This window comes from Carassius gibelio, chromosome A25, assembly GCF_023724105.1.
Source record: "Carassius gibelio isolate Cgi1373 ecotype wild population from Czech Republic chromosome A25, carGib1.2-hapl.c, whole genome shotgun sequence".
In the NCBI taxonomy this organism is placed as follows: domain Eukaryota; kingdom Metazoa; phylum Chordata; class Actinopteri; order Cypriniformes; family Cyprinidae; genus Carassius; species Carassius gibelio.
The window spans coordinates 13815956-13828360 of NC_068395.1; the positions used below are offsets into that span (position 1 = coordinate 13815956).

The following is a 12405-nucleotide window of genomic DNA, read 5'->3' on the forward strand; positions in this document are numbered from 1 at the left end:
ACTCCAAAATGTTTATGATATCTGCACAGAAGAATGATATGGTAGGGATCACTTTCACAATGATTATTATTATAATTTTTTTCTGCTGATTAATAATAATAATAATAATAATAATAATAACTCTTGAAGAATCATTAAAGATCTCAAGCATTTAAAGTGGCAAACTAAAAACAGCCGTGTGTGCTTAAACAGAAGACTATTGGCTGATGGTGTTGGTTTACCAAATTTTCCCCCCAAAATGTGAACATTTTGTCATCATAGCTACTCATCCTCGATTTGTTCAAAACCTTTGTATTTCTTTCTTCTGAACACAAAAGAATGTATTTAGATACAGTATGTTGGTAACAGCTGATGGTAGCCAATGCCTGTAATGGAATAGGGCCAATGTAAGGTGATGTTGGGGCCTCTGAATGTGTTTTCAATATGATTCCATTTGCATGCTTTCTGCTACTATAAATAATACTTATTGGGTTTAAGTGGAATTACCGCAGGTTTTCATCGTCAGCAGAGCCACACGGACACTCGCTTACAAATATCTTTGCACACAAGCAATAAAACGATATAGACTTACAATTTATTGAAGGATCTTAGATGGTGGTTACGTCTACAGTGACAAAGGTGCGAATTCCAACACCCTGCCAAACAGCTCTCTAAATCTAGATTGAGATATTTGTGTTTCCATGCAGTACTGTATATACTGCATGCCTGTTACGCAAATTGTTCACTAGGTATTATGCTAAGTGTTTGAGATTTAAGTTTCTCTTCCCCAACTCAAAACAAGAAATTAAGAAATTATTATTAAATTGTATTATATTTATTTAGTAGTATTATTATTGCATTTAATATTATAAAAGTGATATTATTTATGAAATTGTAATATTGTTATTTGATTAAAAAATGAAGCCTATTTTAGGGCTATTGTCACACCCCAGGACTGTTTGCTGTGTTTTCCCTCCCTGTGTGCTCTGTGACCTAGTTTCTGTCTTGTGTCTACCCGGACAACTGCCTCTACTCGTTCTACTGAGTTGGACTAAACAACACCACACGAGAGCAGTTGTCCGTGGATGGTCCTCGGGAGAGCCTAGTTACCTTGAGTGGGTGTTCTGGACTTTGCCTATCTGCCACGGTTGGGATTGTCGATCTTTTGTGTATGGGCAGCACACACCATTTCAGAAAGCGCGGATGCTGACAAATTGCCACCCACCCTTCTTCTCCTGCCTCCTCCTGTCATCCCTGCATCAGCTCCGTCACCACTGCTTCCTGGCAGACCCTCAGCTCACCCTCAGCCCACCATATGTACAGTGGGATCATCGTGGGTCTGCCAGTCTCTATCGGCATTTTGGCTCCCCCTTGGTAAGTCGTTGACCATCTGCGGCCTCGGGAATCTAGTCCTCAGGCTACGCCTCATCTCTCCATCTCTATGGCTCAGTCAGGCTCCTCATTCCCTCTTGCTCCATCTCGGTCTTCTGTCGCTCCGGTTCCACCGTGGCCTTCCAGTTCTCCACCTCTACCTAGGTTGCTGGGACCATCTGCTCTGTCTTTGCCCTCCGGATCCTCCCCGTTGCCCTGGCTCATTGGCTCTCAGTCTCCACCTCAGGCTCCTCCTCCGCCTGTTCCTCCACCGGCAGTCGGCACCCTGGAGTCATGAGTCCTTCCTCCACCATGGTTCCTCCCTCTGTTGGCTCCACCATGGGCTGCCATCATGGCTGCGGTCTCACATGGCTCCTCCTGCTCTGGCTCCTCCCTCCGTCTGTTCCTCCATGGATCCTCCTGTCTCCTCTGTGGCTCCTTCCACCATCTGATCCGCCCTGGTCCCTTCTGCCTCCTATATGGCTCTTCCCTCCGTCATCACCACACTGGACTCTGTTGATCGCGCTCGTCCCGGTCATCTGGCCACCTTTTGAACCTCCTCCTGCCAGCTCTTGGCCATCCTCGGTCACCATCCCACTTCCTTTTCTTTGTCTTTTCCCAAGTCCTCCTCCGTCCCTCCATTTGTTGTTCCTTTGGGGCGTGGCCATGCCTTCAGGGAGGGAGGAGGGGTTTGTGTGTGCTTCTCTCCAATACCACACCATGACTGCTATATTTTGCATTGTGACATTTTTATGATGGTTAATAACATTAAAATAAATCTAAATGAATAATACATAATTTACGCAGTTTAACCGTTTACTGTGTTTATTTTCTTAATTTTCTTTCTTTCTTTCTTTCACAGATGTGAAAGAATGTTTATTAAGATGACATTTAGGATAGACTGTGACCTGATCTTTACAATTTTCATGGGATTTAGTCTGCAAGCAAGAGTTCAAACAATGAGCTCTAACAGTAACAAAATGTAAACTTTATTGCAGATTGACATCTATTTTTCAGATTAACAGAATACAGAGAATGTCATACAGTCATGTGAAATATGCATATTTCTGATTGGTTTGCGGCACCTGGTTCCTAAAAAAGTCAAAGATTGCTCAGCAGGGATCATTTTAGCATATAATTTTCATAGCACAGCATTTTAATAAAAAAGATACAGGCAAAAAGGCTCTCAAAAACACTCTGGATAAGATCATCACAATTAGTCTCTCTGTAAATGCTCAAATGAAAAGAGCTTTAAGAGGTTAAGACATCAACAGTGTGCTGGGGCATAAGACATTTTCTTTCTTTTGGATTTTTATATCTTTGACCTGAGAAACCTGCGGATACAGTAAACATTCAAAATCACAGTGAGGATTAAGAGGACATTCCCAGTAGGCCACACGTATCAGGTGATACTGATCAAGTTCTCAATCTCTCGCTGCGCTGTAGATTCACAAGGAGGTTATTGTGATTTAGTGTCTTACCATGGGGACCAATGCTCAGAGTTTGGACCTTGTCAAGGCATTAGAGACTCAAAAGATAAATGAAAGTAGCAGCACATATGGCAAGCCGCCTAAACATGTAATCCTCAAAACATACTAGTATATATTTTAATTCTTCTAGTACTTAATCATTAGTTACTAGTAGCTATTAATTGGTTACTTGTATTTATCCATTAGATACTAGTACTTATTCACTAGCTACCAATGATTATTCATTAACTGCTAGTACTTATTTATTAGTTATTAATTCTTATTCATTAGCTACTAGTGCTTATTCTTCGGTTACTTATTCATTTGCTACTAGTACTTACTCATAAGTTAATAGTACTTATTAGTTTGCTACTAGTACTTGTTCATTAGCTACTAGTTCTTATTCTTTAGGTACTAGTAACTTTTTTAATATTCTAGTTTTTAATCATTAGATACTTTGTACTTATTTCAAAAGTAACAATTAACTATTTGTTATTAGTAAAACATTTACACTTTTTACATTAACTATAGCAATCTGTCATTAACATATCAACTATTCAGTTCTGATTACAATGTACTCAAATAGTGGCCAGTATCTTTTTTACATTTTCAGTATTAATACATAATGGAATATATACTAGCTGAAAAAAAAAACAAACAAAAAAAAACACTAGTAGCATGAAACTATATACTATACTGGGTTAAAGATTAAATGTTAAAACAGCTTACCATACACCATCTCTATCAAATTATTATAAAATGCATCTGTATTTTGCCCAAACTCATTAAACCACAATTCTACAGGGCAAATGTTGCCCTCAGGCTATAAAAAAGTCCACATCCGATATCCCAAATACTTTGTAATGGCGGAATTCATCTTTGTAACAATTTGTCACAATAAAAAAAAAAAGATTTTTAAACGAAAGTACCAAATGTAAAAAATGGCACTGCAGTCATCAAAGTATTTCCAAAGTTAAGGCAATGAATGATGAAGTTTAGTCTGAACTGAAATAAATACAAAACTCTAATTCTACCTTCAATAATGTCCTATGAATTACTCAAGATCTAGAAATACCATATTGGATAATCTGGTCAATTGTAAAGCTAGACAAATAATTATTAAAAATCAGCATAATATCAAAATCTCTCACAATCCATCATTATAAAATAGCAATTTGTCCTTTGTGTTGTGTGTTGATTTAAATAAGACTGTACAGCTATGAAAGTTTTGTTTGACATTGGCTCACATTCTATTACTAATCATTCTAATTCTATTACTAATGATTTTCAATATTTTTTGTAGACAAAAATAATAGTACGATTCACTCTAAAAGCCCTTAATTTCAGTCTTCTCTATCAGTAAGTGCTTCTCTCATAGTTTATGTTAGAAAATATATGTCAAAAACACCATGAGAACCTTGAGGTACAGGTAAAACATTACAGAACTACAGTAAAATAATCAGCAAAGTTCTGTTAAAAACCCAGCTGAGATAAGATGAGTGATGTTGAGCGTACTTTCATCTTCATCCATTTAGCGCATTGGTTTTTCCTTGTAGTCTTTCTCAATTTAGTCTTTTTTTTTCTTCGATTGTTTGGTCTTCGTAAAATTCCATTGATTGTTTTTAAGCAAAGGGTTTGATTTCTAGTTCCATGTCATGATAACAATTTAAGAGGCTGTAAGAATCTATCAAATGTAAACTGCGTCCTGAAGTAAAAAGTCCCCACAGAATTTATAAAATTAACAAAACAAGTAGCAGAGAAAAACAAGAGGGATCTAAAAATCATGAGAACATAGATATTTAAAGTGCAAATAATCTTCTACATAATCTCAAGATTTCTTGAGACACAGATAATGGTATTTATGGAAAGTGCAATTTGAGATCAGCACAAAAATCTTCAAATATAGAAAAAAAGTGGTAAGTAAGCCTCAGGATCTCCATCGTACAAACACTGCCACGTCCCCAAGGCTGACCGGGTAACTCTCCAGAAATGTCCCTCCGTCAAACATCTGAGCATTGTTAGTGTCCTGCCACTGAAAGTCACTCTCTGGAAGGTAAATGTCTCTTTGTAAAGCTCCTTTTTCAGTAACTGGAGCAACAAGGACCTACAAAAGCAGAAGACAAAATGAAAAACTTCAAGTATACAATAACAGATATCACCTCAAAAGCCCTGTTTTGAATGTGTAGCCTAAAGTTGGGTTAGTCCATGTTTGAACTAAAGTTGGGTTAAAACAACTCAGCATATTTTAGATTGTAATTTTATCAGTTGTTTATTATTTATTTAATAATAAATAGGCATATACTGTTATAGTTTTCATTAATAACCATTGCTATATTGACAACATTGTCTAGTGCTCCTTTGTTACTTTTGTAACTACAATTAAATTGAACTACAATACTCAATGAAATAGCATAAACATAACTTACTTGATCTACAGACCTCTGCACTAGTGTTATATGCTATTGTTTTGATAGCGTTGATAAAGTTTCTGACAGATAATATCATGTTCTCTTTCGATACTACACTAAGTACTGCTTCTGCTAGACGCATATGGGAAAAAGGCTTTTTTCTCATGAACTAAAGGCTTTTTTATTCACACAGTGAAAACTGCATGGCCATTGGTTTGTGCAGTGTATTAAAAACGAACCAATGGCTAGGCAGCAGAGCTGCACGAGCCTATGGCGACGAAGCCTGCCAAAATGGGTGGTGGATCTGGCTATATAAGCCACTGGCTAGATGGATAGTAGACTTCATCTCGCTAGCATACTCTTCTTTGGACCTTCAATGCCTATTGGAGTACGGGCCCATGGTCCATATCATGCTTAAGCTCTCTAGAATCTGTTCACCTGTTAGCTTTTGACCCCAGGGTGTTGATGTTACAGGAGTACTCTGGAACGATTAACTAGGCTGGGTGTGACATCAAGAAGCTCAGCCAGTCTTAGGCTTGGATTGATTCTCATGGGCATTGGATGCTTATGAAAGTTCATACTTTTAGTTGTTCCACTACATTAGCACTGCGTGATTGTACTATTCCCAAATACATCTAGCAGACGCAGTACAAGTGTATTATCAAAAGGGAACTTACTCGGCTGCTAAATGTATACTTGGTTCCCTGAGTTACAAGAATGAATACTGCATTGCTAGCCATGCTATGTAGCTGCACGGCTCAGTTGTCGCTCATGAACCAATGGCCAAGCAGTTTTCACTGCGTGAATTAAAAAAAAGTCTTCAAAAAGGCTTTTTCCCGTATGTGTCTAGCAGACGCAGTACTCATTCCCGTATCTCAGCAAACCAAGGTTATGTTTAGTAACCGAGTAGGTTACAATTTTTTTTTTTTTGCCTTATTGAATGTGGTATACTGTTAGCAATAACATGTCCATTGGCTCTTTTAATTAGTGTCAGTGTAAGTTCTGATCATTGCGGTGTTTGGCAGATATTGTGAGGAAACAAATAAAAACCAGAAAAAAATAAATAAATAAACTGACATGATAAGATAAAGATATTTCCAACACTAAATTGCAACTTTTTGCTCTCACTCACAACTCTGTAGTGGTGGAAATTATGATTCTTTCTAGAGATTCGTTCATTTTCAGTTCGTTCACCAAAATGATTTGTTCAGAATCGTTCAATGATTCGTTCAGTTATCATTTCTTCGTATTACACAAAATATGCCAGCAGTTGGCAAAAAAAACCAGTGTATTATGTGTTATGTCTTTAGTCAACGAACGTATTCACTTGTTACAAAAGCTGATCTGGCTTTATTAAAATGTGTGTATAATCGCATTCAACATATAAAGTCTAATTAAGTTGTTTAGATGAAAAAAGCACAAGGTTTTCTTGCCTAATTAGCATTTTAATTGTTTGGTCAGACAGTTTGTATATTATATATTCACATTCATAAATCGGGGATTAAACGTGGAGTTGCTAAATATCAAAACAAACGTACGTGCACAGTACTGTACCTCTGCATTTTCCGAGATTGACATGCTAAAGGGCAGACTAACCCTGTTTACTCTTATTCATTACGTTCACGAACGAGATAAGCTATGTAACAGTTCATTTCATTCACGAACGACATGTATTTGTTCATTTAGCTCGTTCACGTATGACGTGTTTCAGTTCAGTCATTTCATTCACGAACGAGATGAACTAAATCATTCAACTCGTGAGTGACATGGGTATCAGTTCAGTCATTTCATTCACGAACGATAAGATCTCTAGATCTAGTTCAGACTCATATGAAACTCGTTCATTGAAGGGCGTATTCGTTCACTACATTGAACAAATAACATACTCTGTCACATCTCATACTCGAAGGCTATTGGCTCGAGGTTGAGTAATTCTTTGACAGGTTGAAATGGTTCAGTTACCCGGTTCACCGAGCTGCGCATGCGCTACTAATAGTGCCGCGCTGCTATGGAGGGAGGAACTTCACTGAACGAGAAATATGAGTCAGTGGATTACGTGAACGAGAACGATTCGTTCACCTAAAAGATTCATTCAAAAAGAACGATTTGTTCACGAACGACACATCACTACAACTCTGTGACCTCATAGCTGGCTATGAGCATGCCTTGTTGCTCCTGAAAGGTTAGGATTTGAATTTGGGTTTAGTAAAAACAATGTGACACTTACTCTTTAAAAATGAAAATGCTGAATCATATTTACATTGTTAGGAAGATACCTGCAGAAATGTGTGATGAAAATTTAATCACCAGAATAGTATGCGTGTACTGTACGCGCACCATTTTTGTATTTTGTATGCACAGGTCGCACCTTTTGCATTGAATATATTTTGCACTAACGAGTTGTTCCACAAGGTGGCAGCACTTTGACAGGTGGCACCATTATTTCACAGTAGAAAACAAAACTTAATAAATGGAACGACTACGACAAAATAATGGAGACTGCAATAACAACAGACCTCTGCACTGACAAGCGCTTGTGTGAGGGGGTAATGAAAGAGCTGATACTTTAGTTTAAAACAGTATACAGGTCCTTCTCAAAAAATTTGTATATTGTGATAAAAGTTAATTATTTTCCATAATGTAATGATAAAAATTAAACTTTCATATATTTTAGATTCATTGCACACCAACTGAAATATTTCAGGTCTTTTATTGTTTTAATACTGATGATTTTGGCATACAGCTCATGAAAACCCAAAATTCCTTTCTCAAAAAATTAGCATATCATGAAAAGGTTCTCTAAACGAGCTATTAACCTAATCATCTGAATCAACTAATTAACTCTAAACACCTGCAAAAGATTCCTGAGGCTTTTAAAAGCTCCCAGCCTGGTTCATTACTCAAAACCGCAATCATGGGTAAGACCGCTGACCTGACTGCTGTCCAGAAGGCCATCATTGACACCCTCAAGCGAGAGGGTAAGACGCAGAAAGAAATTTCTTAACGAATAGGCTGTTCCCAGAGTGCTGTATCAAGGCACCTCAGTGGGAAGTCTGTGGGAAGGAAAAAGTGTGGCAAAAAACACTGCACAACGAGAAGAGGTGACCGGACCCTGAGGAAGATTGTGGAGAAGGACCGATTCCAGACCTTGGGGGACCTGCGGAAGCAGTGGACTGAGTCTGGAGTAGAAACATCCAGAGCCACCGTGCACAGGCGTGTGCAGGAAATGGGCTACAGAGAAGCAGCACTGGACTGTTGCTCAGTGGTCCAAAGGACTTTTTTTGGATGAAAGCAAATTTTGCATGTCATTCGGAAATCAAGGTGCCAGAGTCTGGAGGAAGACTGGGGAGAAGGAAATGCCAAAATGCCTGAAGTCCAGTGTCAAGTACCCACAGTCAGTGATGGTCTGGGGTGCCATGTCAGCTGCTGGTGTTGGTCTTTTTTTGTTTTAAAAACACTTTTCTTTTATTGGTCGGAGTAAGTATTAAAACAATAAAAGACCTGAAATATTTCAGTTGGTGTGCAATTAATCTAAAATATATGAAAGTTTAATTTTATCATTACATTATGGAAAATAATGAACTTTTATCACAATATGCAAATTTTTTGAGAAGGACCTGTAAATATATATTTTTTTCAGTCATAACTTATGAAGAAAACTTCTGAAGCTTTCTAGAGCGCAAATGTCGACTGCCGATCAAGTAAAGTATACTATTTGAAAGGCTACATGTCGACTGTATGCATATGCAAGGGTTGCCAGGTCTATGTAACAAAACCAGCTGAATTGCTAGTCAAATCTTCCCCAATCGAATTGGGAAATTGGCTATTAAAAAAATGGGGGGGGGGGGGGATTGGTGTCACGTTAAGGGGAGGGGTAGACCAATTTTGCAGGAAAACCACATACTTGGCAACACTGGCATACAAAATACGAAGTATACTTTAGGCTTTTGATGCTAGATGGTGCTATGGGGTCATATTCATTGTGCAATTGATTAAGCATAAGAAACAAACAGCCTGAGAGAAAGATTTCAAATTATTGACCCACATTGTTATAGCAAATGAATGTTTGTGGGAATTTCCCTCATTATAAGCACAGAGTTTGTGGGAAATTGTAAAATTATGCGCAATACCAGCACTGAAAGTTTGGCTTTGAAAACCCTTCATTAACTAACATATCGGCAGAAACTTCATTGTGGAAATCAACACTGAAAACATATAATCTTCTGATTTCATGGGCTGGAGGTTTGGACTGTATCGTTCCAAAACTAACAAATTATTCAGAAATGTGTTCTATTTGGTAAAATCAGTCACCGTGTCTTTGAGCAATATACTTGACCTCAGGTTACTCCTAAATGGGCCAATTAAGGAAAAACTGACCTTTCTACTAGCAGCTTACCTCATTTCCAATAAGAAACTCATCATCAATGGTGAACGTGATCGGGTCGTTGGGACTGAGCCACCACAGCGGCCTGTAGATGGGGTTTCCGGTATCCTTCCATTGCTCTGCGTATTTCAGTACCAAAGGAATGACAAAGTCGTGGTGCTTGGCTACGTAGAATCTGGTGAGGTTAAGGATCTAGAAAAAGGTGAAACTGTCAGTGAATGTTTAATAAAACATCTGAAAGAGGATGTGAGTTTCTGTTCAACACCGTTCTTGTCTAGTTCTGCTGTGGTTCGTTTTTTAACATTCCTTCTGAGGTCATATCCTTCAGTTAACTTCCTAGCCAGTCTCTGGTGACGGAAACAAAGCAAAACCACGTTCATAAAAAATGTATTCTTTAGATGAAAAAAAAAGTTTCATGAGATGAATTTTGAAGAACTGCCTGAGTTTGGCCTAATTTTAAATGGAGAAAACAGGCCTGTGGCTTGTATTCCGGTTTTTCTCCTGTTTAGACCCAACATTGAGTCTCTAATGGGTGTTGGGTAATCGCACGAAAGCTAGTACACGCACTCACAGACACACACACACACACATGCTTCCTGTAGAAGCCAATAATCTAAAGATAATTTCAAATAAAGGCAAGTAAAGCCTTTCAGTATGATCAACAAATTTAATAGTAATACTAATGATTTAAAAGAGTTAAGACTGTCCAGTTGATATTCATGAGCCAAGATCAAAACCAGACAATTTTCCAATACCGTTTTCACACTGTTCAAAAGGAAGTCACTTTTTTATTGTTTTTTTTCTTTTTAAGTTATTAAAGGGATAATTCACCCTAAAATTCTGTCAGCATTTATTCACTGTCATGTCATTCCAAATCCTTTTTCTCCTTGGGACACAAAATGATAACTAACATCTTACAACTTTTAGCTAAATTAATTTATCACTCCACATTATAGTGCTTAATCTGGTTCTGTACATGCATAGTTTAGTAATTTACAGGAGTTGCAAATGTATTCTACAACCAAACTCCCAAAACATTCAGGTGAACACCGCATTTATAAAAATTGTGGTATATACAGAACGGAACTGAACAGTTAGTTGTTAAAGATATATTTAAATGTGTATCAGAGTTTAGTGAAAGTGAAGTGACATAGAGCCAAGTATGGTGACCCATACTCAGACTTCATGCTCTGACTTCCCCACGTCTTTCTTCTGTTTGTGCAGTGCAAGAAATCACAGGGCATGTTTTGACTCATTATCATTGCCAGATATTGCGAGCCCATAATAAACTCAAATCCAAACGCATTATCTTGGAAATAAGCCACATACAAAAAATAATGCGACCTGCACGTCTACTCTATTATCTCCATAAACTGGATCGCTTTATGAGCCGAACCCAAACAACAAGTCCAAAGACACTAATAAGCATCGCTTATAATAAGTGGACATGGCAACATTTCAACCAACCTTCCAAACATAAACAAAACTCACTGGCTTTGTTGCTGAAGATAAGGTTTTGGTCAGTGTAATGTTACTTTGAACAAAAACCGCAGATACCAAATGTGCAAGACGACAATTGACTGTTGTCCCTCTACTTCCTGTGAAATACAACTACATCTGTCCATTTCTAATAATGAAAGACATCAAAAGATCTACTCCTACCAGTGATTGATGACCCCCCCACTCTGGAGTGTAAAGTCAAATCAAAAATGAAATCTGTAATTGTCTCTGAAAATTTTCTTTTCCTCTTATCCAGTGATTCATTATCATTCCTGGTGCAGGGGTTCTCATTACAGTTGAGATTGAGAGTCATAAATTTGAAAGAGACATTAATGCTGACCAGATGGAAGCTTACCACATGTGAAATGCAAGAAAAACGGCCACCTGGAGGACCCTCTCAAACCGGCCTCAAACATATCAGTGCTTGAGACTGGATATTCTGCCATGTATTTAGTTAGTATTTTAAAGGCACTCTCATGGTACACCATGGAGTGAATGAGTATTATGTTCCTTATGTTATGTTAGGAGGGAAAAAGAAACAGTCTCCGATTCTGAGGCATTTAACTCACAATGACCAACATATTGCACCCAGTTTTGCTTCCTGAGAACTCAGTCTTTCTTACTGTATGACCCACTTGGCTCCATCGTATCCCTTATTTTCTCACCACAGCAGGAATGGAACTGAAGTGAAAGCTAAAACATGGATGGGGTTGAGGACCCGCCCTTGTGGCACTCACCCATTCCTTCTCAAAGACCCATGGAGGTGTCTGGAAGCTGATGACAGGAAGAAAGGCTGCGATCTCCAGCCAGCGAATGAAGAGCTCATCATCAGCAACCAGTTCAGCAGAGAGCGAACCTCCTGCGATTAAAAAAGTCCAACAAATGTATTCACATGAAGAAATTCAAATTTTTTGAGGATAATCATGATTTTATGGCATTGTGATCTTTACATTAGAATTTGGAGGGAAAATGTGCTTAACCCTATAAAGCCTAATGTAACATATTTGATACATTTCTAAAGGCTCTAAAATATCAGTGTGATCAAAAAATTTTATTAAGAAAAAGGACTTTCATTTTATTAAAATATATAATTATACTGTAAATCCCTCTTCAGTTCATGATAGGTAAACAGTATTTACTGATTTTTATGGAGTAAATGTAACACCATACTAATACACATAATATAACACATATATACATACATACATACATACATATATATATATATATATATATATATATATATATATATATATATATATATATATATATATATACATATATATATATATAT

At 37.6% G+C, this 12405-nt stretch overlaps 1 protein-coding gene across 1 annotated transcript in view; it reads right to left on the minus strand.

The window, feature by feature from the left end:
* Nucleotides 1-2317: 2317 nt before the first annotated feature.
* Nucleotides 2318-12405, minus strand: part of LOC127946711 (SITS-binding protein-like) — a 50127-nt gene continuing 40039 nt past the window's right edge. The window contains exons 8-10 of the mRNA XM_052543432.1: nucleotides 11849-11970; nucleotides 9624-9803; nucleotides 2318-4923 (exon numbers count right to left, since the gene is read on the minus strand). Coding sequence (XP_052399392.1) covers nucleotides 4747-4923; nucleotides 9624-9803; nucleotides 11849-11970 — 479 coding nt within the window. The 3' untranslated portion in view covers nucleotides 2318-4746. The remainder of the gene's footprint in view (nucleotides 4924-9623; nucleotides 9804-11848; nucleotides 11971-12405) is intronic.